Source organism: Leishmania major, chromosome 36 (genome assembly GCF_000002725.2).
Source record: "Leishmania major strain Friedlin complete genome, chromosome 36".
Classification (NCBI taxonomy): Eukaryota; Euglenozoa; class Kinetoplastea; order Trypanosomatida; family Trypanosomatidae; genus Leishmania; species Leishmania major.
In genome coordinates this window covers 2,234,157-2,258,002 of record NC_007287.2, presented here as the reverse complement: position 1 = coordinate 2,258,002, position 23,846 = coordinate 2,234,157, and the positions used below count along the sequence as shown (strand labels likewise).

General features: G+C 57.0%; 6 protein-coding genes across 6 annotated transcripts; all 6 read left to right on the top strand.

Moving 5' to 3' along the window:
- Positions 1-914: 914 nt before the first annotated feature.
- LMJF_36_5880 (putative ras-like small GTPases) lies at positions 915-2,012 on the top strand (the record flags this gene model as incomplete). Its single annotated transcript, XM_001687124.1, has 1 exon — positions 915-2,012. The coding sequence occupies one exon, from the start codon at positions 915-917 to the stop codon at positions 2,010-2,012; it is 1,098 nt and encodes a 365-aa protein (XP_001687176.1).
- Positions 2,013-2,812: 800 nt separating this feature from the next.
- On the top strand, positions 2,813-5,200 carry LMJF_36_5870 (conserved hypothetical protein; the record flags this gene model as incomplete). The annotated part of the gene is made up of 1 exon (XM_001687123.1): positions 2,813-5,200. The coding sequence occupies one exon, from the start codon at positions 2,813-2,815 to the stop codon at positions 5,198-5,200; it is 2,388 nt and encodes a 795-aa protein (XP_001687175.1).
- Positions 5,201-6,831: 1,631 nt separating this feature from the next.
- LMJF_36_5860 (a44l protein-like protein) lies at positions 6,832-8,991 on the top strand (the record flags this gene model as incomplete). The annotated part of the gene is made up of 1 exon (XM_001687122.1): positions 6,832-8,991. One exon carries the CDS (start codon positions 6,832-6,834, stop codon positions 8,989-8,991), a length of 2,160 nt encoding a protein of 719 aa, XP_001687174.1.
- A 3,587-nt stretch (positions 8,992-12,578) lies between these two features.
- On the top strand, positions 12,579-14,192 carry LMJF_36_5850 (conserved hypothetical protein; the record flags this gene model as incomplete). Its single annotated transcript, XM_001687121.1, has 1 exon — positions 12,579-14,192. One exon carries the CDS (start codon positions 12,579-12,581, stop codon positions 14,190-14,192), a length of 1,614 nt encoding a protein of 537 aa, XP_001687173.1.
- A 4,465-nt stretch (positions 14,193-18,657) lies between these two features.
- Positions 18,658-19,032, top strand: LMJF_36_5845 (putative kinetoplast-associated protein; the record flags this gene model as incomplete). The annotated part of the gene is made up of 1 exon (XM_001687120.1): positions 18,658-19,032. One exon carries the CDS (start codon positions 18,658-18,660, stop codon positions 19,030-19,032), a length of 375 nt encoding a protein of 124 aa, XP_001687172.1.
- Positions 19,033-22,026: 2,994 nt separating this feature from the next.
- On the top strand, positions 22,027-23,070 carry LMJF_36_5840 (conserved hypothetical protein; the record flags this gene model as incomplete). The annotated part of the gene is made up of 1 exon (XM_001687119.1): positions 22,027-23,070. The coding sequence occupies one exon, from the start codon at positions 22,027-22,029 to the stop codon at positions 23,068-23,070; it is 1,044 nt and encodes a 347-aa protein (XP_001687171.1).
- Positions 23,071-23,846: the final 776 nt, after the last annotated feature.

The following is a 23,846-nucleotide window of genomic DNA, read 5'->3' as shown; positions in this document are numbered from 1 at the left end:
CGTCTGAGAGGATGTGCGCTGCGTTGTCTCCCGTTTTTTCGTTGTCGGTGTGCTTTTGGCTCACTCCTCGTGGACATCTTTTCGGTAGTGGAATGCAGAATAAGCCCTGCGTGTGCGTGGTGGTGGGTGTGACATGCAGGAATGTGCTGGACTCCAGCGTGTGTGTGTGTGTGTGTGAGAGAGAGAGAGAGAGACGCATCGCATCTTTTGCACACAGGCATAGAAGTCCAAGCGCAACAACTCGTGACAAGCCGGAGAACTTGCAGACACGAATGGAGAAGGGGAGACGAAGAAGGAAGGCACATCTGCGCTGCTCGGCGAGGAAAGTGCACCGCCTCAATCTCCTGTTGCTGCAGTGACTACGGGAATAAAAGACAAACAGCAAGGGACAGAACAGCAGCGTCGAAGCAGTCAGCTGCAAAGCGCTCATGTAGAGTGAGGAGCGCGGGAGCTTCATCTCCGCCATCGGCTTTCCTCAAGCATCTCGCCGCACATAACGACAAAGAAAGGGCGCTTCCGTGCCCTCATGAGCCTTGCTGGCATCATCTCTCCTTTCCTTCAACTTCTGGTCTTGCCCCGCCTATCGCCCCATCCGATTCCTCTTTTCGCTGCGACACGGCGCCACACACGCCGTCCCGGCATACTTCTCCCTTCGCCCTCGGACTGGGTGGAGTACACCACGACAGGGTCTCTTCTTCTTGCTCTTTCGTTTCTCTGCTACACACACACACACGTATACACTCTCTCTCTTCACCCTCGTGTGTGTGTGTGTGTACGTAAGGCGGTTCACATCTCTGCATTGTCGGAGTTCTCGTTAGGCCTGCTTGCCAGACCCCCTTCACTACGTGCGCACTCTTTTTTTTCGCTTTGGTTGTTTTGGTTGTTGTCGTGCGCTCACGTTAGAGTGGACGAACATGTCCAACAACATGCTTGCGCTGCCCAAGGTGCTGCTCATGGGGCTACGGAAGTCGGGCAAAAGCAGCATCCAGAAGGTTGTCTTTGAGGGTATGCAGCCGCACGACTCGGCGACCTTGGCGACCACTGTGCAGCCGGAGAAGAGCACCGTGCACTCGAACGACTTTGTGAATTTTGAGGTGTGGGACTTTCCGGGCCAGAATGACCCATTCGACTCCAGTAACGCCAGCCGCTATGACGTGAATCAGCTGCTGGAGAACTGTGGCGCCATTGTGTATGTGCTGGACTGCCGCGAGCTCATCGACGACGCCCGTGCGCGGTTGCTGGACACCATCAGCGCCGCGTACCGGCACAATCCCGAGCTGTGTGTTGAGGTGTTTATTCACAAGGTCGACGCCTTGAGTGAAGACCACCAGGCCGACCTGCTGGCGAGCCTGCAGCGTCGAGTGGAGGAGGAAGCAAAGCCGTTGCTGGAGAATGTGCAGCCGCTACGTCTGAACTTCAACCTCACCTCCATCTACGACCACTCCGTCTTCCAAGCATTCTCGCTAGTGGTGCAGAAGCTGATCAAATCCAAGACGCCGTACATAACGGAGCTGCTGCAGATGCTCAACTCAAACAGCAATATCGACCTCTCCTACCTCTTCCTTAGCCACTCCAAAATCTACGTCGCCGTGGATGAGCGCAACCGCCTCAAGTCGCGCACCTACGACCTCTGCAGCGACGCCATTGAAGTGGTCGTGAAGATGAGTGGCATTTACATGCGGCAACGTGACGGCGTCGCCGGGGGCGTGAAGGATGCTTTCACGGACTCGGTGCACTCTTTGGCCGCTTCCGCTACCAGCCGCACCATCATCTCCTCATCTTTGGGCAGTGCAGACGGATGCGCCTCTGACGTGTCCGAGCTGTACCGCGGTGCAAATGCAGTGATTCAGCTGAGCAACGAGGACTGTATCTACGTCCGCGAGCTGCCAAGCTCCCTGACGTTGGTGCTGATGATGAAGCAGACACACCTCGAGAACCGTGCGTTGATTGACCGTAACGTGGACATTTTCTACAAGGCTGCCTTTGACATCTTCAGCACGAGTGCATCCTAGGTGAAGCACTGCTTGAGAGAGAGAGAGGCACGCAAGGGAGCACGGGAGGTGTAACGCCGAACCGCTCAACGCTGAAAATGCGTTCATGGCGCGTGCAGGGTGACTTTCCTGCTCCTGTTTTTCTGTTATTATCGTTGCAGGCTCGGATGCTAAAGGACAGGCTCCTTGTCCTGCACTTCCTCTCCTCCTGGATGCGTGTGCGTGTTGGCAAGAAGGCAAACGTATCCAGGGAGGCTCTCCAGGTTGTCGTTGACGGCTGCGTCGCGCGCTATCCATGCTGCGGCGGTGTCTCGTGGGCTAGTCCGGAATCCGCCTTCCCCCCTCCTCCTTGAGAGAGAGAAATGAGGAAGCCGAATGCATCTTGCTTGATCTCTGCAACGCCCTCTCCCGCCAACACTCGAACGATATGTACGCTCTGGAGGCCGCACATTTCCATGAGAGCATTCCGCTTCTATCGGTACGCTATTGCCCTCCCAATGTCGGCGTTTTGAGTGTATTTTCGACAAACGGGGGGAGGGAGGGGGGCGCGCAATCTTACCTTTGTTAGTTTTCTGTGTGCACCCCTCTCGTTCTCCCCTCTCGATCTTCTCTTGTGATGGCGCATCTGCTTTTCGTTTGGGAAGCAGGTGCGCGCACTCGACACGTCAACCGCTAACTCACCTCTCCTCTCTTGTCTCGCCTCAGGCGCACTGTTTTGACTACTCACGCGCTCTGCTTCTCTTAGTGTGCAGCGTGCAAGGTTACTCACAAACAGCCCCTTCCCCCCTCCCGAACAACAGCACAAAAAAAAAACAGAAGAAATGGAGTCGGTGCAGCAGTCGATCGCGCCGCTGAGCCCCTTCTCTTGGGTCCCGGAAGAGGAGGCAACCACGCCGGGCTACGCGAACGTTGTTCTTCACGACATCGCGCGGCTGGATCTGCGCTTCGAGCTCATTGTGGAGGAATTTGCCGTCCCTTTCCGTCACCCGCTCCACCGCGTTTACGCCACGCATCCACTTCTGCGCAGTGCCCTGTCGCCGCGGCAGCTGCAGCTGCTGCAGTACGGCATGGTGGTGGATTCAGAAGAGCAGCTTGTGATCGTGGCAGCATCGCCCTGCTGCGGCGATTCAGGGGCCTGCATCGCCGCCTCGTACCAGCAGGTTTTCGAACGTGCCATGGACTCGACAAGCATCATGGAGAGTCACCCGCTTTTGCCGGAGTATACCTTCGTCGTGTACCGGCTTCCCACTGCCGCGGCCAACGATCAGACAGGCAGCAGCGACGCTCCTGAGGCGCTCTTCCGTCTCGTCTTCCGTAACATTGGCTCTCAGGAGGAGGTGCGAGGAGCCGACACGGTTGCCGCGCCGCGCTACATGCTGGTAGCGGTGCTAACGTCGTCGGCCGCCTACTACGCGGAGCTACAGCGTGGCATTCAATACCGCAACGAGTGGATCTCCAACATGGCCGGCACGCGCGCCTGCGACCCTCCACTCTCCAAGGTTTCATCCTCCTCGTCGACCCCCATCGCCGTGCCTACGCAGAGAATGGTGCCAGAGACGGTGGCGTGTGAGGTGTGCGCTGCCTCGCCGCTGTCACAGCTGTGCACGAGCTTAGCCTGTGTACTCGAGCGCTTCAGCCCAGAGGAACCGGCCGTGGGCTTCGAAGGCGTCGTCAGTACGGATGTGGTGGAGAGAGATGTTGCCGAGGCGGCGGCCGGCTCCTTTGCTCGGGGAACTTGCGTGGTGCAGGCAAGGGATCCGTGGATGTACTCCTACACGCGAGAAGGACCCCGCCTACGGAAGCGTATCGACGTGGTTCAGAGCACCCCTGCCGTGTTGTGGGCGTGGCGTGACGGCGCGATGGATCTGGCCGAGTTCCAGGTGGCGCCTGTGAAGGCCGGCGACGTGTGGAGTGGCTCTGTCGATCCCCACAAGAGCACACACCCACTCCTCTCACTCGCGTCGAAGGCCGCGCCGTGCGCGCGCTTGCTGCTTCTGCCGTGGCACCGGGAGGTATCGACCCTCTTTGCCAACAACGAGATCACCTCCTTTTTGCCTAAGACTGAGGTGCCCGACGAGGCAGAGGGCAAGCCGTTTGGCGTGGTGTACGTCAACCCAGCAGCTGAGCGACTGCGGCGGTGGATCCTGCAAGGACTCGTGTGCGCCGAGGCGCACAGGGTGCATACAGTGTTCCTAGAGCTGGACCCTGTCGACCTTATCGCACCGTGCGTCGAGCTGCTCTACGAGGGCAGTGATGCAGAAAATCTGAGCGGCTTAGAGGACCGCGTTGGCATCGACAACTGCTGCACCGAGTCGCAGCTGCGCTACCGGCGCGCGCTCTTCCTGGTGTGCCAGGTGTGCATGGAGACGGTGGAGCTCTTTGTGCGGTGCAGCGGGCTTGTGTGGAAGGTGACAGTGGCGGTGAAAGAGCTGGGCGGAAAAACGTTTGCGTTTCGTGGCAAAAACTCTGAGAACGCCACTGTCCCCGCCGACGTCTCCAAAGCGGCCTTCACGAACGTTCCCTTCACCCAGTGGTGCGGCGAGATCCTCGACGTGATTCGCAAGGGAGCGATCGCGCTCGAGTCGAGGTCTGCACTCAACACGCTGTCCTTTCCGGATGATGGCGAGAGCGCAGTGGGAGACGAGGCCGCTGTGGTGGCAGCAGCGGTAGAGGCGGCTCCCCTGAACGGCGCGCACGCCAACGCTCTGATTGCGCAGCCGGAATTGTCGAGGGCGCTTGTGGCGTATCCGAAAGAGGGTATCGAGGGGGCACTGGCGCTCTTTTCGGGGGACGCAATGAGGTCGACCATGCCTGTCCCGCCATACATCGCTGCGCAGGCGAAGGCCGCCGGCGTAAGGGTCGGTGATGATGCCATGTATCCGCTCTTCAAGGCGCTGTGCGCTGCCGCACGACAGCAGGACACCCTACCTGTGTCTGCCTTGGTGGATGTCTTGCTTCATGAGTGGACCGGTGGCTCCCCGAAGAGTCGTCGTCGCTTTCCGTTGCGGCTCATCTGCCCGCTCGACAGCTGCGGTGTCCCTGTCGACCGCTCTCGCGTGCAGCGCTTTTTGCTCCCCTTCCTGCAGGTGATGCGGTGTACCCCCGATGTGAGGATCGGGTTCTCGATGCAAGCAGAAAACCCCGGGGATGCCGGAACCATGAACTACGCCCAGTTTTCCATGGTGATGCTTGCTATCGCCAAAATGTAATGCTCACTTTTTCCTTGGGGTTTCCTTGCGTATATGTCGTTGTGCCACGAAGCGACGGTGCATAAATGCAGGGTCAGGCATGGATCGCGCAGTCAAGGGAGGCAACACTGACACGCACACACTTGCGCACCTAAAACAACAGACATCGAACACGAACATGTACGCCACCGCCATGCTTCTCACACCCATTTCTCTCTAACAAAACGTGAAAACTGAGTCATTGGCTTTTGTGCGGATTCCGTCACTCTCGCTCTCTATTAGTCGCCTCCCTCCCCCCCCCCACCCGCCCACCCACGGCGGAAGGTACACGCGGCCAGAGGAATGTACACTATATTACGTATCAGTGCTCACTCTACTCTCGGATGTTTTTTTTTTGCTGTTGTTTGTGTTTTTTTTTTAGCGACGAGATAAGACGTTGTGATTTCCTGTTCAAGGTTCGGTGTGGAGCTTGTTCACCACCCCCACCCCCTCCTCTCTGTACCAGTGCAAGTGTCTTCATATATATATGTGTGTGTGTGTGTATGCTCGTGTGTGTGCGTGCGGTTCGGCACCTCCAAGTCAGGCATGCGGGGACGGTGAGCAGCTGATGCGAGTGTGCCCTATCTTCTCCCTTTGTTTCATTTCTCCCCTGCTCTCTGCGCCACTGCAGAGACGGCAAAGACGGTTGAGGAGGAAGAAGAGGAGGAGGGGTTGAACTGTCGATGTTGTGTGCGAAACTATCGTGCAGCTGCATTCACAAGTCGAACACGAAGTTATGTGGATGTGTGGGAGCGCTTGTGTGTGTGAAGCACTCCTTGTTGTATTGCATGAGTTTTGTGCAACGAACCACGTGAGTCGAGCGGGCGCACACAGCTGTATGTGTCTCTGCAGCTCCTCTGCACCACCTCTCTTTTCGTCCCCCCCCCCCCGAAATGCCATGTACAGTATCTCTTTCTTTCCCTGTCCTTTGTTTCCACGTGGTTAGTGGTGCTGAGCTCGACTTCCCCCCCCCTCCCCAAAGGGCGACGGCGGCTTCGTTGAGCGGGTTTTGTTTGTATCCTCCGCGTGCGCCCCCGTGGATTACGCACCGTTGTTTTCGCCACGTTTCTACTTGGCAACTTTCGAAACTTTACGCTCCTCATCGCGACGGCAAAGGCGAAAAGCAAAACAGGAATATATATGATGCCATTCGGCAGTACGTCGCACGCCGCCAGCCCGTTCTCTACGGCAGCGCGGCTTTAGTGTGACCCCGATGGGAATATGTACTTCCACAGCGCTGTAGATGACTTTCTGAGAACCACGTGCGCTGATGCAGACGGGGATCGTGGTCCTCATCACCTATAACAACTCTCTAGCTGTGAATATCTGGGGCACCGGCATCCTTGTGTGTGCAGCCTGGAATGGGGTGGAGATCGCGGGCGCAGCCGTCCTCCTCTTGTTTTCCCGAGCATGACCGGTCTGAGAGACGTGTGTGTTCTTGCGTCCATGTCGGGATCGTGTTCGAATGTGTGTTGTTTTCCGCCCTCCCCCACCCTCATCCCTCTTGTGCTATCCTCGCCTCCCCATTCCCAGCCTGCTCCAGCCCAGCGCATTTTCCGGTTCCATCGTCGAACGCTCGCGAGGTATACCGGCATTGTGCTTGTTTTTTCCGTATGCTCTCTCCGCCGCTCGCTGGCGTCCCGTCGGCGGCGCTGAGGTCGTCCCTAGAAGGAAGTCGCCTTCTAGCTCTGTGGCGAGCCTTCGAGGGTCATGTTGATGCCTTGGCGGCGGCCCTTTATGGATTGAACAGCTACTCACCTTTCCCATTCGAAGTAACGGTGGTCGTTATTGTTTTTAGCTGCATAGCGATCCGCCAAATCGTGCTGTGGTACTTCTTTGACGTCCCCACGAAGCATGCGTACGTCTACTGGAAGCTGCACGATCACATCGAATCGGCTTACTACACCCTCTACCTGCCGTCGAACCACATATGCACAGCACTGCTGCTGTACATAGTGCGAAAGCTTTGGCAAGAGAAACCCCTCACCACAGCCGAGCTGCGGAACAAGTCGTTTATAATCAACCTGCTCTCTCTCTACTCCAAACCCAGCGAAGCAGAGCTCTACGGCGATGTCGAAGGGCCGATGTTTTCGTTCCGCGACAAGTTGATGTTGCCAGTGAAGCTGCCCATGTACCCCTTCTGGACATCGACGCATCAGGATGGGGTGGAGGTGTGTGCATGGATTTCGACGCCGCGGATCAAGAACACCGACTCTGCAGCGCGCCGCAGTGTTTTTCTCCGCGTTCGCAAGGACGGATCCCCGGGCGGCGGCGCTGCGGCCGACGCCGTGCTGCGACGCTTTGTCGAGGACGCGTTGAACTTCTACTTCATCAACGGCTATGCTGACACGGAACACTATGACCTGCGCATGTACTGCCCCACGGTGACACCCCGACATGTCATGGTGAAGAGCGTGCCACTTCCACTCGGGCCGACGCTAGATACCGTGTTTTTTCCACAGCGCGAGCACGTCAAGTCGTTGCTCGCGCGCTTCGCGGAGAAGACGGGACGCTACGCGATTCAGGGCTTCCCTCACAAACTTGGGTTTCTGCTGTACGGCCCCCGCGGCACCGGTAAGCGCTCGCTCGTTCGTGCTCTTGCCTACCACACCCACCGCCACATTGTCCGCATCCCCCTCTCTAGTTTTAGGCGAGGTGATCAGCTCTTCAAAATGTTTTACTTTCAGCCAGTGCTGACGAGCAGCACGGAGGAATGGGCGCTGCTGAGCAGGAAGAAGGTCATCTTCCTCATCGAGGACGTCAACACCAACGACGACCTTGTGCGGGCGCGTGCAAGCGAGCACGTGGTGCGCGTGCGCCGGCCCCGTGGGCTGACGACTTTAAGCTCGCAGCAGGCGGCCACAGAGAGCAGTGGCGCCAAGGAGCTCGCCGCTGCGAAGCCAGCGTCGCAGGACTGCATCTCCCAAGCGAGTGTGCAGGAGACAGTGAAGGTGGTTACCCGAACAATCGAACGGGTGCCGCCGCCGACGTCGACGTTAGACGCGGCTGGTTCTGGAAAGTCGCTTGTGTGCCAAGAAAATGGTGAGGACAGACTCAGCCTCTCCTCCTTGTTGAATATCCTGGATGGTGCAGTGGAAGACTCGGATCGGATTGTGGTGATGATCGCGGATCACCCGGAGCACCTCGACCCCGCACTGCTTCGACCAGGGCGCCTCGCGACGCATCTCCGATTCGACTACATCGAGCTGGACGATCTGATCCGTCTTTGCGGGCTCTTCTTCGGCTCCGAGTGCGCCGAAGCGCCAGGTACTCTGACTGCCACCGGGGAGGCGACCCGACAGAAGGCGGCGACGGGCTACAGCTATGGTCGCATGGAAGCCTCTGCTGCCACTCCGCCGCAGAAAGTTCACGATGGTTTACTGGAGGTGAATGAATGCCGTCGCGCCGAGCTGCCACCGGCTGTCGCACGCGCTTTGAAGGACACAGGGGACGACGCGTGTCGTCTGCAGTGGCTGCGTCAGGGGCTCTCCGCATCGGCGGCGGATGCGAAAGTCAAGAATAAGGTTATCCATCATCTCTCCAGAAAGCAAGCGGCCCAGGTGCGCTCGTGCATCGCAGCCTTGGAGAAGGAGGCGTCTTCGCAATCGCCTCAAGCTCGAGAGAGAACGCCATACAACTTCTTGATAACGCCGTCGCATGTGCATCACCTGTGCATGCACGCCGCTGGCCTGAACGACTTCCTTGAAGCCCTCTCTGCGTATATTCGTAACGAGAGCAGCAGTGGAGCCGGCATCAAGTGCAGCTCAGACTAGGCGGAGTGGCGCACGCTCCGTGATGTGTGCACAGCGCACGGTTAGGATGCGATGCATAGACGTTGTGTGTATGTGTGTGCGTGTGTGTGTGTGTAGGCTGCTTTAGGTGTCTCTCAGGTACGGTGGTGCACTAGGCGCAGACACGCGTTGCAACGTATCAGTTGGTTGTGGTTGGTGGTGTCATCATTTGTGTTGTCGTTTGCCGCCGTCTCGCATTCTTTTGGCTGTTTTGTTGGTTTGGGTCTCCGTCTGTGAGGGAGTGCGGAGCGCGCGTGCACTCTCTCCTCCCCTCCCTCACGCGGACGTCTCACTGGCTCTCTCCGCCCTTGCACGAGTCCCTGCGCGTATGTTTATGTGTTGGTATCCGGGCGTGTAGTTTGCGTTTGCTGACTCTCCAAGAAGCATGTACGTCACAGCATCACAAAGTCGCCCTCGAGCGCAACTTGTTTGTTCCAGATGCCGCACAGACTGCTGAATCGCCTACTCTGCAGGTTCATGTTGCTGCGTGACACCATGAAGACGACCACCGCCCCCGAACGTGCATTTCCGTGGGCAGCGCTGCTGTTCACCAGCAATGGAGCTTGCCCATCTCTCTCAGCGAAGTTTCTAGAAAACACGACATGGGAAGTAGCGCACGGCGGTCTCACTTTGGTGCCACCCGTGTCACCCTTTTGTGTCGCTGTTGCGCCCCTTCCCCCCCCCCCACACACACACGCACATCCACACCCACACTACCCCCCCCCCGCCCACACACACACACACGGCTATCCCTCGTGCCTTTGTTCTCACATTCAGCACCCATTCACCTACGCGGCGACTGCCAAAAGACAAGCTCGCATTCCCCACAGCGTCACAACAAGACCACGTGTGTGCGTGTGCGTGTGCGTGTGCCGCTGCTCTTCAGGCTGCATGGGTTCGCGGGAGCAGCAGCCGGCCGGGAAAGCATGATGATACCCTACTTGTTCTATTCAACAGAACACACGCACCAGCACACGCCCTCGCACACGCACTCCTTTGTGTGCGTGCGCCGGTGTGTGCTGGCGTGGGTGCATGATCGAACAGCCTCGTAGCAATACGTATCGAGAATCTGATGCTTTTTCCCTTGCCCGCGCTGCTGCTGCCCCGCTCTCTTCCTTCGCCTCGTTTTTTTTCTCTGTGGACGTTCTCGACTTCGTTGGTATTGTTCCTCGCCGCGACTGTGGAGTAGGGTCACCCTCGAAAAGGAACTACAACTCTCTGGATTCCTCGAGTCATTTAATTCTAGTGCAATCCTCATCGGTTGTCGAAGAGATAGAGGGATTGGACACGCAAACGTGAATGTACGGTGGAGACGACGACTGACCGTGTACGTGCGTTCGCTGGAACAGCGGGGTCCGGGTTTGGTGGAAAATGCCAATGCTAGATGACAACATGTGGAGGGGAGATGAGTGACGCTGCCTTACGGCTGCTCTTTGTCCTCGGTGGTATTGGAAAAAAGAGGGCGTTCTTCGGTGTGCAACAGCTGCACCGCGGTAAGCGAAGCGCGCAATAATGGAGAGGGGGGGGGTCGAGTGTTTTACAGGGTGAGCAGCGCGAAAGGGGGAGGGGGGGGGCAGGTTGCAGCCTCTTCTCCGCGCGGATGATTACCCGGAAAGAGCGTATATGTATATATATATGTATATATATATATATATGTATGTGTGTGTGTGTGTGTGCACGTCTGTGTGTCCGCGAAAATCTGCTTTGCAAAGTTGGAACTTCCACGGATGATGCTAGGTGCGTCGGGGGTTCCGCCGCACATACACGGCGGTGGCGCAGCAAAGGATGATGATACTCTCTACTTGCTCATTTTTTTGCGAACAGATGTGCATGGCATCCCCACCTCTTCTGTGGATCCGCGCAGAACGCAAGATTGGCGGAAGCACTGCTTCACTGATGAGCTCCATAGCAATACGTATCGAGAACCTGATGTCGCTGCGATGTCCTCTTCGATTCTGTACAGGTGGCTGTGGCCGCTGTCAAAACTACAACTCTCTGGATCCCTTGGGTCATTTCTCATTCCCAGTGCGATCCTCATCAGTTGTCGAAGAAGGGTGTCTAGCAAAGGTGCTCTTAAGCCCTTTTAAAACAGGGAAACAAATGCCGGCCCTTTTGATGAGAGGCACCCCACGAGGGCGTCAGGGCCCTGCACATTCTCTCTGTGTCTGTGTGCGTGTGTGCGTGTGTGTGGGAGGGGGAAGGGAGCCACGCAGCCCCTCCCCCGTTCCCCTATCCCTCTGCCAAATGCCGAGCCACGTCTGATGGGCGACAAGGTCAGGTCGTGGACGGCGTGGTCGCCGGAGCGACCTGCGGCGGGGGAGAGGTTCGCAGGATCCACATGATGGGTAAAGCGCCAGCGCCACTCGAGCGTGTGCCCCATCCCCTGGCCCCTTACACCACCTCCTCGTCAAGGGAGCCGGAGTGCCACCTCCGAGGCGATGCATCGGGTGGCGACCGGCATGACGGGCACGGCTGTGAGGCGGCCTGCGAAGCGGGTGTGTGGACTGCGGTTAAGGCAGAGCCCATGTTTGGATGGCAACGTCGTTACATTGCTGTAACACACGCGTGTCTTCGGCTGCTTCGCACCACACCACGGGCCTCTGGCAGGCCGGGAAGAGGGGGGGGGGGTTGAGCGGAGCTCGCCTTGTGTGCTAAGACAGAAGAAATATTGCCTGGAAGAAAGGGGTGAAAGCAGTGTGGACTTTGCTGCGCTTGCCGATTTCTCTGTCCTGAGCTTGAGCTATGTGCCGGCTTTTTTGTGTTGGTGAGTGGAGCCGACCACGTCTGTGTGCTGCGCGGAAACGGCTTGTCGTTCTTCCATGCGCTTCTCACTGTAAGAGTCGGCAAGAAAAGGAGATGCAGAGATGTCTGCGTGACTGTGTTGCACCGCTATAGAGTTGACGCGTTGCTCTGGAGCTTCGTGGAATGTACGTCGCGCAGAAGGGAGGGGAACGCCGAAAGTCTTTTCTTTTGCCGACAACACGCCTCGTGCGGTATGCGGCCTGGAAGTCCAACGGCGGTCCGAGCCGATGGTGTCACCGAAGACCACCCGTCCCGTTCAGGCTTGCGTGCCTGCCCGACGACCAAGGGGAAACCGAACAAAAGCAAAGCGCGTACTCGTATGAACAACTGCAGCAGCCGTGAACGGGCTTGGCGCGGCGGGTGTGCATCGTCCGTGTCCCCGTTCGTTTCTCCCTTGGGTGCGCCTGCGTGTTTGTCTTTAGCGTGTGCGTCTGCACTGTCACGCCTCGCTGCCTCTGCTCCCGTTTCTCCAGAAATTTAGGTCGGAGAATCTGAGTATCTGCGTGTGGACTCAGACAGCCTCTTTTCTCTGTTCCTCCCCCATCCGCCATTCCCTCCTATGCCGTCTAGCGCTTTCACTTCGTCTTTCTGCTTTCCTTTGCCCTTCTCTGTTCTTTCGATGCATCGCCGGTGTGTCGCTGTCGTCTTCCTTGTACTCCCCCGTCCTCTCACTCGCGTCACCCCCCCCGCACCCCCCGTCCTGTATCTCTCTCGACCTGGCGTGTTTTTGTGCGCGTGACACCTGCTGCTGCTGCTGCTGCTTGTGGATGCGTGTCTCTGATCGCATAACTGACAGCTTCCCCAACAGTGTAACGATCTTACGGAAGAACATTCTCTTTCAGGCATCACCACACAGCAGTCTCTTGCCGCTCCTCCCACGCTTATTTATCAAGACCTCCCCCCCCCACTTCTTTGCCGTCTCGAGTGCTTCCGCGATGACGCAGGAAACCTCCCCTCAACGCAACGGCGAGCCGGCTGGCATTTCGTCTCGCCAACGCGCCAGAAAGAACTGCAGCGGCGAGAACGCCGCGCGCATTATCATGGGCTTGGATCTGGCGAGCGATAGCGCTCAGCGGCGCCCGAACCCCGGCCGTCAGCACTGCGCCCCTCCTCGCAACAACTTCAGCTCTCCGAGAGAGTTCTTCTCCGGTCCCCGTCATCCACCGCGCATGTTTACGGGCATTCGTCGCTATCCCAACAGTAACCGTGACTCGGTAGGGGTGATGCTGACGGATGAGTACTTCATGACGAACGGTGACGATTCCTCCATCACGGGTCGCATCGGGGGTGCGCAGAGGAGAGCGTCTTTGCACAACCTCATGTATGCCTCCGGTGATGCCTACGGCGCCGTGGCCAGTCGAGGCCAGGGTGCGTCCCGCCAGAAGAAGCCTCGCACGCGGGGCGGCTCTGTCAACGGCGCCACCGCGCCGTTTCGCGGCCGCGACGGCCTGGCAAACAACTGCATCGTCACGGCACCGGAGGCACCCTGGCGCTGCGGCGTAAAGATCACGCACCCGCAGGGTGCAATGGAGGCGCCGTACTTCGAGGACAACGATCCGCGCCCGCCACGCGACGCCCCTCCGACGACCGGCAAGCGTCACGTGCCGCCGCCGCACAAGGACGCGAAGATGTTCGGTCAGGCTCCTCCGCTGCGGGAGGGCGAGGATGTGCTCCAGAGCTCGCTGCCGCCGTGCCACAAGGCGTCTAACAAGACGAACGAATCTGTTGATGTGCTGAACCTGCACTGCTACACCGCTGATGAGCTTAACGAGAAGCCACCGTCGTTCAAGCAGCTGGGCCCCCGCAAGTGCAGCGCCCAGGAGCTGCCGCCGAGGAAGCCGCCTGTGATCAAGCCGATCAACACCCCCGCGAAGCAGGAGCACGACGTGCTCGGCACTGGCCGCTGGGGCTTGCCGGAGAAGGAGCAACCACGTGGCCTCGCACGTGGCTTGTGCCGCCCGCCGCATGATACGGCTAACCTGTTCTACGGTGGTATGCTGCCGCCGGACGAAAAGGCCGACTCCGCGTGTCTCCAAGAGCCGGTTGGCAGCAAAGGCGGCAGGGTGAGCGCCCGCACAGATCGGCGTCACCCGATCCAGGGTGAGCCTCGCAGCGTCAGCAGCCCAAAGAAGCGCGATGACCCTGTGTTCGACGACAACTACCGTCCGCACAAGCATATGTTCAAGAAGAATGCCGGCAGCCCGAATATCCTGCGCTACTACGACCCCACCATCGACCCGACGCCGGCGGCGTCCCCGAAGCGCCCGATCCCGCGCTCGAACATGGAGAGCAAGCTCGACGACTTGAACGCGCCGCAGGTCATCGGGAAGGGCCGTGGTGAGTTCTACAAAAACTCCCGTTCGAGCATCGCTTTGATGTAAGAAGCCGCAACACCCCTGTCAGCTGATGCTCCCCCGGGGAGCCTCGCCGCACTTGAACCTAGATCCTTCCTCGCTTCCCTCTTCTCGCCGGCACGTGCTTGTCGGCTGCGGCCTCCGCTGCAATGAGGTCGAGCGCTACCTCACCGCTTGCGGAGGAAGGGGAGGGGGGCAGGTGAGTTGGCCATCGACACGCCCCGCGTGCGACACTGGCGGTAGCGGAAAGGAAGGGGGACCCAAACGAGACACTTGCTCCAAAAGGTTACAGTGATCTCAGTGGTGTGCCGCAGCTGCGTACGCCATGCGTGCACTCCCCTCCAAGGGGAACGAAAAGAAAGACGAACAGCACATCGGGCTCCGTCGCGGGTTAGCTTCCGAAATTTGATGCATCCTTCTCTCTCCGCAGCGCGCGTATGGCATGCATGTCTGCCGGTGTGTGTCTGTGTGTCTGTGCGTGCGCGCAGTGAAGGTCTTCGTGAGATGCACGAGGCGCTGCGGTATTTTGAGCCAAAGGACCGAGAGAGAGAGAGGGAAGGGGGCGCTCGCCGTAAACAGCGCAGCAACCACAAAGGCATTCATGCATCTGTGTGTGAGTGTGTTTGTGTGTGCTTGGGCTCATGCCCTGCCTCGCTGTGTGTAGGCGATAACTTTTGTTGTCGTTTTCGCGCATTCCAACGACGGTTCGTCTCGAGTGCGACTGGAACTGAACATCTTCTTCCGTCCGTCTTTTTCCTCCCTCCTCGCCCTTCCAGCTGTTTCCGCGAACCTTCTCGCTGGTGAGGTTTCGCGGAAGACACGATCCGCTTCTTCGTTGTACGTGCACACGAAAACAACAACAAAAAGTAGAAAAGCCCTGAAGACAACGATATCATGCCACTGCGCAAGTAGCGAGCGGCAGGGCAATGACGGGGGAGCGATTCCGAAGAAGGGGGGTGTGCGCCTTCAAGGAGCATGCCAGAGAGGCTCCACTTGACAGGCACGCGTGACCCCTGTGCATGCTGTTCCTCATTCCTCGTTTTCCCATGCCTTCTCATGTCTCTCCTTGTCTGAGTCTTTCTCCTGGATGACGAACGCAGCGGCGTCTCCTTTTTGCCTCTTGGATATTTTGCTTTCTTTGTGTGTATGTTTTTTTTTTTCGTAGCGTGTGTTTGTACCGTCACTCTTCTTGACGTTTCTTCCCTCCTCTTTTGCTTCCCCCCCCCCTCCCCTTGTATTGATCTTTTTTGGGTTTTCTTTTCGTATGTTTTTTTTTCTGTGTGTTTCTCTTTGTTTGTTGTTCTCTCCGCATGAGCGCTTCACCTTCCCTCCCTTCCCTCAAGCCCCTTCCTCGTGCGCACAGGGACACCGATGTGCATCCGTGTGTGTGTGTGTGTGTGTGTGTAGGGGGTGGGAGCGGGGAGGGAGAGAGGGAGGGAGGGAGGGATCGAGCGTGTGGGTCTGCGTGAATGTGCCGGCGACGTGCCTCGGTACTTTTGTCCCTCCGTCATTTGCCCCGTCTCGTCGGTGACGGTGTCGGCTATACATCACACCAACAGGCATCTGTCAACGTTTTTCTTCTTGGAGGGCCACGGAAAGGCGCTCTCTCCTCTCCTTCTCCTCCTTCGTTTCCGTATGCTGACAAGGGCGTGTATATATATATATATGCGTATGTACATCAATGCTGGTCGACGCACACGCGACTGCGTCGATGGCGGTGACGCATACTGTGCTGTGCGTTGCTGAACACGCAACGACGTAAAGGGGGACAACGGAAAGGGGGAACGAAAGTGTAACTGTCGCGCGCTTTTTTATCTCCTGTTCTTGACGCGCGATCCACTATGTATATGGACATCTCTCAATCCACACCGTCTCCCGGGCCGACTGATTTTTTTTTGTGTGTGCCTGCGCGCTTCGTCTTATCCAGCCCTCACGACGAACAAAAGGTGAGAGGTGTATGGACGTGGGGCGGTGGTGTGGTCTACCGGCAGCAATCAATCGACTGAGGCGCGAGATCGTTCCCTGGTTGGAATTCTGTCTAGCGAAAAAAGGGAAGGAAGCAAAAACATTTTCAAAGTATATGAAGTGGCGTCGAAAGAAAAAGGAGAATGGAGACTTTTCGTGGATGTTTCGATTCGTGTGTTCTCTGTATGTTTGCCTGTGGTTGTCCGCGTGTGTGCGTGACTCATCATTTGGGTGGTGTGCTTGTGATGAAAAGGGGAAGGGCGTCGATGTGGGAGGTGGCGGTTCCTGAGTCGAGCCGTATCCAGGAGCGCACCCTTTCAGAGTTGTGAAGTTGGGGTGGAGATACAAATCCGAAAATGACATGCGCTGAGGTCACGAAGGAAGGAGTCGAGGGGGAAGCCTGACGCTCTTCATCGAGTACTTCGTGTTCGGCGGCGTAGTTCATTCATGGCTTGCCGTAAATACGCTTGATTTTCCTTTTCGGTGCGCTTTATGATTCTCTCTACGCTAGCAAAGACGCCATCCTCCTCCCTATTCCGCTTGCTCGCTCTGCGCCTCCGTTCAACATTCCCCCCTCCCTCCTCATCTTTTTCCCCTCTTGCTTTCTCGCACCGTGTGTCGGTCTGTGTCTCTGTGTCTCACTGTTGCGTACTCGTGTATGGGCGATGTCGAAGGTGCTATTGTGTCTCTCTCTCTCTGTCAGTATGTTGTATGTGGTGGATGATTTCGACGTTGTCTGTATGTATCGGACTCGTTTCGTTTTGGCGTATACACACACATATATATATATATATATGTCTTTTTTTTTACCCTGTACTGCGTCGTGAAGGAGGAACAACGAAAAAAAAACGGGAAAAAGGCGAAAAATAAGTCGAGCAAATCGCAACAACAAGAAACACCCAAACAACGAAAACAACAAAGAAGAGGAGAGAACACAGGCCCACATAAACGACGGAAAAAAGGAAGAAGAAGAGAGGAACCGAGAAGAAAGCAAAAAAAAAACACACACACACGCACCTACATACGCACAAAAAATGCACACGAAAAGAGAACATGTACTCCCCACCACCATCAACACATACACCAGGCACACCCACGGCAGTGGTGCCATGTATAGCGGTAGGTGTCTGTGTCTTTATTGTTTTTTTTTTCTGTTTCGTCTCGCTCGTGTCCGTGGCCACGCATAATGAGTGAGGAGGTCCGTCACCTCTCCTCCTCTGCCTCTCCTGTGTTTCAGAGACCCCCTCGCTTCTCGGCATTTGTAATGTGGTCCTGGGTGAGGGAATCAGAGCCGCCATGTGCCCCATGCCTCCCTGTTTTCGTCCCCTTTCTCCTCCTTTTCCGCCCCCCCCCCCCCCACCCTCCTCTCCCATTTTGGTTTTGCTCATGATTGGATGGGTGGGTGGGGTGGGGGTGGGGGTTGAAAAGAGCATTTGTCGCTGACGTGTCGCGGGCGTAGGCGGAACGAAGCAATACGCCACGGCCCCTCGAAGGAAGGAGGGGGAGGGAAGGAATTCATGATGTTCGTGGACACGGCAACGTGCAAAGGAGATGGGGGAGGGTGCAAGAGAAGGGCGATAACTACGATTCTCTGCCTTGGTGCTTTATTTTTGTACCTTTTTTTCCGGCTTCTTCAAACTCTCAAATTCTTCTCGTTCTCTCTCTCTTCTCTCTAAAGGTGGCTACGATGATGATAGTTGAAAAAAAAACACCAAGCTGAACAAACCGAAAGAGTGGCATATGAGCAGCAAGTCACAAGTGTGGCGGCTATGACGTATGTGGAAGAGCGTGTGCGTATTTGTGTGGTCGCGTGTGTGACATGCGGCTCCAACAGCATCTCGGGGTCTTCCGTGCGTTGACACAGACACGGACAAGCGCCAATTTAGGAATGGCGGGAGGGGAGTGCACGAGAGAACTCCTTGGAAGCACGGAGAGGCGTTTGTTATCCCGGTGATGTGGCGAAGCGACGTGCATGACGCCCATCTCACTAGCACGGCTCTGTTGACGAGCTTTGCAAGTCACGCACGTAGCCGGCTACGTAACGGGCAGTCGCTCACGGTACTCTTCCCCGGGCCCACCACCCGCGTAGCTGCCACAATGTTCGTACACCCGAACCCCCCTCCCCCACCACCACCACCACCAAAAACAAAACGAAACGTGTGCTTGCGGGTTCATCAAATGTCGGCTGGCACTGCAGGTCTCTTACACAAAAAATCCTTGTACGTGGATATCTTCTCCTCTTTTCCTCTCTGTATGTGTTTTTGTTGGTTTTCGTATCGGCGCTCATACTTCCGCGGTGCCTGACGGAGCCCCTGTTCCGCCCACTTAGCTGACACTCGCTGTATTTTTCTTTGCACCGAGTCGCCCCCCCCTCTCTCCTCATCATTGTCGCCTGCTCGCCTCACCAGCTCGCTTTGAATTTTTTTTTTTGCACTACTGTCCCCCCACCCCATCTTAGACACACTCCACATCTAGCAAAAGCACCACGCGCAGGCACGACCAAACAGAACAAAAAGAAAACAGCAACATGCTCCGCTTTGTTCCTCGGCGGCTCGCCATCGGCGCGTATTCCATGTTCATGATTGAGCAGAAGAACAACCCGAAGCTCAAGGGCCTCTCTGTGGGCGATCGCGGGAAGATGACGTCGAAGCTGTACAAATCCCTGAGTGCGAGCGACAAGGCGGCCCTTGACAAACGCGCCGCTGCGTGGACCAGCTTCAGGCACAAGACTCAGAAGAGAAAAGTGAAGACGGAAAAGAAGCCGCGATCTACGCGCGCGCCGTCGGCGTACGCCAGCTTTGTAAAGGCAAATATCGGCCGTTTCGAGAAGCTGCCGCACCTCGACCGCATGAAGGCTGTGGCAAAATTGTGGAAGCAGCACAACGCGCGTACCACCAAATAACCCCGCAGAGCATCGTAATCAAAGCTGATCACGCGAGAATGCTTATGCGATTGATGGAAGACGAGGCAGAGCAAGGGAGTGCAGGAGGAGAACAAGCCGTGAAAGGGGACGGAGGCGGTCTTGGCGAATGCAGAGCGGGGGAGAAGGGGAAGGACATTGCCGGCGTGTGCCAACAGAGCATGCCTGGAAAACGCGCCTAACAACAACAGCGAGAAGGGCTAGGTGTTGCTTGCAACGATTGTGTCTTTGACCATGACGGAGCGGCGGCTTTCAAGCAGAGCCGCACTGACGCCTGGCCCGCGGTCCATTATCGTCACTCTTTCTCGCCTGTGCGCTTCCCTGATCCCGAATGCCGCGTCCCCCTTACCACCCACCCCCACCCTGTATCGCACGTAGCTGGTCTTGCTGACATCGACGTGTCTTGTTTCTCCCCTCTCGAAGCTCGTATTCCGTTTATGCTTGTACTTGTGTCTACTCCACGTTTTTTTTGTCTCTCTATCTTTTTGCGTGCTTGTTACTGTTCCGCGGGCCATAGATGCAATGTCCGCAGGCACGCGTACATACACTGAGGACTTTCGTTGAGTTTACCTTTTTTTTCGTGTTTGTCTTTGCTCTGTTGGATGTGAGAGGAAGGTATGCATGCACCTTTCTTTTCTTAGCATGTGCGTGGACAGGAAGGGGCAGCGGAGCTAGTCTGTCTGTATATATGTGTATGCGTCCGTTTCTTTGCTGGGCCCTGCTCGACCGACTAGGACACTCCGTGTCATGCGCATCTATGCCTTCCACCTCTATAGTTTCTTGAAAGGGAAAGAAGAGGGGGACGATCGTTAACGGACCATGGACGCTCTTCGTCATCTCTCTCTCATCATCGCCTCTCTCTCTCCACGCACAAAGTTTTTCTTTTGAGCATGTCGCCAGGTTTTTTTCCTCTTGTTTTGTGTTGGCTGTCGAGTTTTCGACAGTGTCGTGGAAGCAGCGAAGGGGATGATGGGTGGGACGGGACAACGTGCGAGTGTGTCTTTCTATACACACAACTCTGTGAAGCGGCAGTTCTCTTCTTGCTTCATCAACAGCGTCTCCGCCTTTTCTTTTGAGCGAGAACCACGTTTGCTCCGGGTGCGCGTGTCTCCGACTGCCTACTGCAGTCCGTCGCCGTGTCGCTCCAAACGTCAGCAGGCACGTAAGGAGCTTGTAGAATGAACTGCGCGCTCGAGAGGGGGGAGAGAGGGAGAGTTGCAGGCAGGCAACGGGAGAGAAGACACCTCCAGGGCGCTCGTCCGAGTTGTGTTGTCCTTGTTCCAGCGCCCACTGACCCACTGCAGACACAAAGGACTGCTCTCTGTGGGCAACTGTCAGCGGATGCCGTGGTGGTGCGTTGCCTGCGCAGGGACCTTGTGGCTGGAAAGCTCGTAATCGCTGTGCACGTCTCTGACGACTGAGGAAGAGAGGGCGCAAGAGGAGCAAAGCGCAGAGCAGAGGCGGTTAGAAGAGGAACCAAAGACGAGCTGCGAGGTCCAACATGCGGACTGGCATCGCGGGTGACGCAGCGGGTGGAGAAAGAGAGAGTAGTGTGCATCCTTTCTCACAGCACGCAGATGCGCATGGCGCGAGAGAGATTTCTCGCCACACCATCCAGCACATAGATTGTTATTTTCCTCTCTGCGCAACCCTGTCGTGCTTCGCACGTTTTCGCCTCGTTTCTTTGTTTTTCTTTGGATCGGGACCCATCACGGCACTTGGTCCCCCTTTTGAGCTCTCGAGTAGTTCTTCCGTTGCCGAGGAGTCAGCGTTTTTTGTGCGAAATTCTTTTTCCTCTGCGTTCGCTTTCTCTGCAGCACCTACGGCTCTCCATGGTTGTGGAACTGTCCGGCCTTCTCTGTCCCCTTCCCCCCCCCCTCTCCCGTCGCACCCCCCCCCCCGCACACGCACACACACCCTTCGCCTTCCTTCTTCTCAGTCTAGACGCCATCCTTAGAATGAAGCTCCCCTGGAAAAGAGAGAAACACTGAGAAAGAATGCATACTTCTTCCAGTGAGTTGGATCGCACTCGACCTCAGATCGCGGTGGAAACAGTGACAGCGTCTGTGGGCTGTGCCGCGCCTGGTACACGTGGCACGGGTTCGCTTTCCAAAAACCGTGGCTTCTATTGTCACAGGGATGGTGGCCGATGGGAGTGCAGCAGCGCATGATACACTTTTGTCTTTAGGAAGGCACCACCCACCCACACGGACGCACCCACGGAGAGAGGAGAAGAGAGCAACGATGACAGTGAATCGTCGTTACTTCTTCTCGTGGAGCTTGCCCGAACGCACGTAGCGGTTGTTGTCCGTCGGTTTGTGCCCGTGTAGGAATGATCGGTGCAACTCCTCCCGCTCCTTTCTTAGGGGCTTTGATCACATCTTCATTCCTCCCCCTACCTGGTCACCTCCCCCCTCCGGTCTGTCCGTCCGTCCGTCCCTATTTTCCACCCCGCGCCACACGCGATGAAAACGCTCCGGTGTGAAGGCAAGAAGTGCGTGCGGCCGAGCACCTGCAGACGTGTGCGTGCATGAAAAAGATCGAAGAACGCACGTAAATATATATACAGGGTTCACGGGTCATCTGTCGTTTCACGACGGCGTCAAATAAGCTGGCCAAGTGCACACAGACAGACAGACACACACACACATATATATATATATACACACTGACTCTCGCCACCAAACCCGTTTTTTGATTGGCCGTGGGACTACGCCTTCCGTCACGAACGAGGCTGTCACAATTCCTGAAGCGGCAGCTTCGGCATAGAGGGCCGACATAGATTTTATCGCTACTGTAGAGAGGTACGTCATCAAGACATCAAGAGCTCATTGGTGCATAACAGCGGCTTAGCCGCAGTCCAACGTGTGATCGACTGCGTGAGTACGCGCGTGCATCGCCATCTTGCTTCCCCCCCCCTTCTCCATCCCCCCGGTTTCTCAGTCAACCACCTGCTGCCTCTCCGCTTTTTCTGCGATGTTGCGTATTACCGATTTGCGGTGCAGTGTGAGGCGGGCAAAGGTATTTGAAATCTTCTGCCGCGAGCAGCTTCTCACGAACATGTCTCTCCGCGAGCTAACGCAAACGGAGCGGCACAAGGCGATGTCTCAGCTCTTCAAGAAGCTCTCCGAAGAACAACTGCTGGCGCTGAAGCAGCAGGCGTCCATCGAGCAGCTGCGCCAGGAAGCACTGGAGCGCGCAGCTGCTTACTTCAAGCCCCTCACCACTTACGAGCTCTTCGCGCGTGAGCAGAAGGACAACCCCGCTCTTACCGGCGCCAGCCCTCGTGAGAAAGAGGTGAAACTACTGCAAATCTACGAGTCACTACCGGAGAACGCCAGGAAGGCGATAGAGATGCGCACTGAGCAGTACAACAACGCCCACTCCATGAAGACCGCGACACCGGCTCTGCCGGTGATACCTGTGCGGAAGAAGCCGGCCGCACCCGCCTCGGGCTCATCGTCGAAGAAGAAAAAGAAGGCGTCAAAGTCACGGAGGACGGCGTGCAGGAAGTCAGCCGAAGGAGGTGCGATGGACGAGGCCACAGAGGCAAGCTCAGACGGGTCGCTCGCTGTCACGAAGAGAGCTGTCAAGCGGGTTGTGGGGTCGCCGTACGCGGTGTTTGTGAAGGAGCACATGGCCTCCCTGCACCACCTGGCGCCAAAGGAGCGAATGCGCGTTATTGGCGAGCGGTGGCGCTCGCTCACAAAAGAAGAGCGGCAGCTCCGGCTCGAGGCAGGGAAAGTGAAGCTGGCGGAGGCGCTGGCTGCGAAAGCGCAGGCAGCAGAAACAGCGGAGTCGAAGTCGCCACAGACGTCGAGGGGGGTAGCCACCGCAGCTTCCTCCTCGCCGTCCGCGCCTCCGACGAACGCGGCAGATAGCGCAAGCACCCAAGCTGCGTCCACGAGCACGAGCTCGCTACCGCAGCAGTCGCCGACACCGCCAGCAGGGGTCAACAGCTCCGCCGCCGTTGCCGCATCCCCGCGACCACCATTGACTTCACAGCCAACAGCCTTTTAGTGTCTCGCTACTCTCGTTTTGTTGTCTCGAGCAAGTTGAAGAGCCAGTGAATCCACCAGCGCGCTGCGCTGTTCCGTTGTAGGCTCGGAGGCGGCACCACACCGTCTCTGCGACCTGTTTGGACAAGCGCCTTCGATTTTTCACGAGTGCTTCTTGTTCTACGCCCGCCCTTCTTCACTGCTGGCGCGCTGTAGCAGTGATGTAGCTTCTCTGATGAATCTCTTGTTCTCTCGTCGTGATTCTCGTTTTCCGTGCTTGCTCTGCGCATAACGTGGCTCACTAGTCGTGCATGCGCCTCAGAGCGTCCCTCTGTTTTGCTCTTTGCGCTTCCATTCTTGTTTTACAAGCGACCGTTGCCTTGATTGGAGGTTTGTCTGCGAGGACGTGCACGGCCGCCTGCGCACCGCCATTCTGTCATGCAGAGAGAGGCTCGAAGACGACTCCGAGGGCTGGTAAGAAAGGGCCATGTTTCACTTCGGATGTTGTTGACTTCGCATGGCAGCGTTCACTCTGCAGTCCCATTACACGCTACGAGGAACGACGAAGCTATGGCAAGTCTTCCTCTTAGACATCTGCTGCGGTGCTCAACGCTGAGCACTGCCTCCCCCTCGACGGGCGGGTATTCGGGTAGCGACTGATGCCTTTCACCTCCTCCCTCGCGTCTTTGCATGGTTAGCTTCCCTTTCCCGGTATCGCTGCCCTCTTGGACTGCTTCTTCTCTCTCGTCTTTTCGACGCCTGCTTCATCGATGCGGAGACTGCTTCATGGGCGTGGTG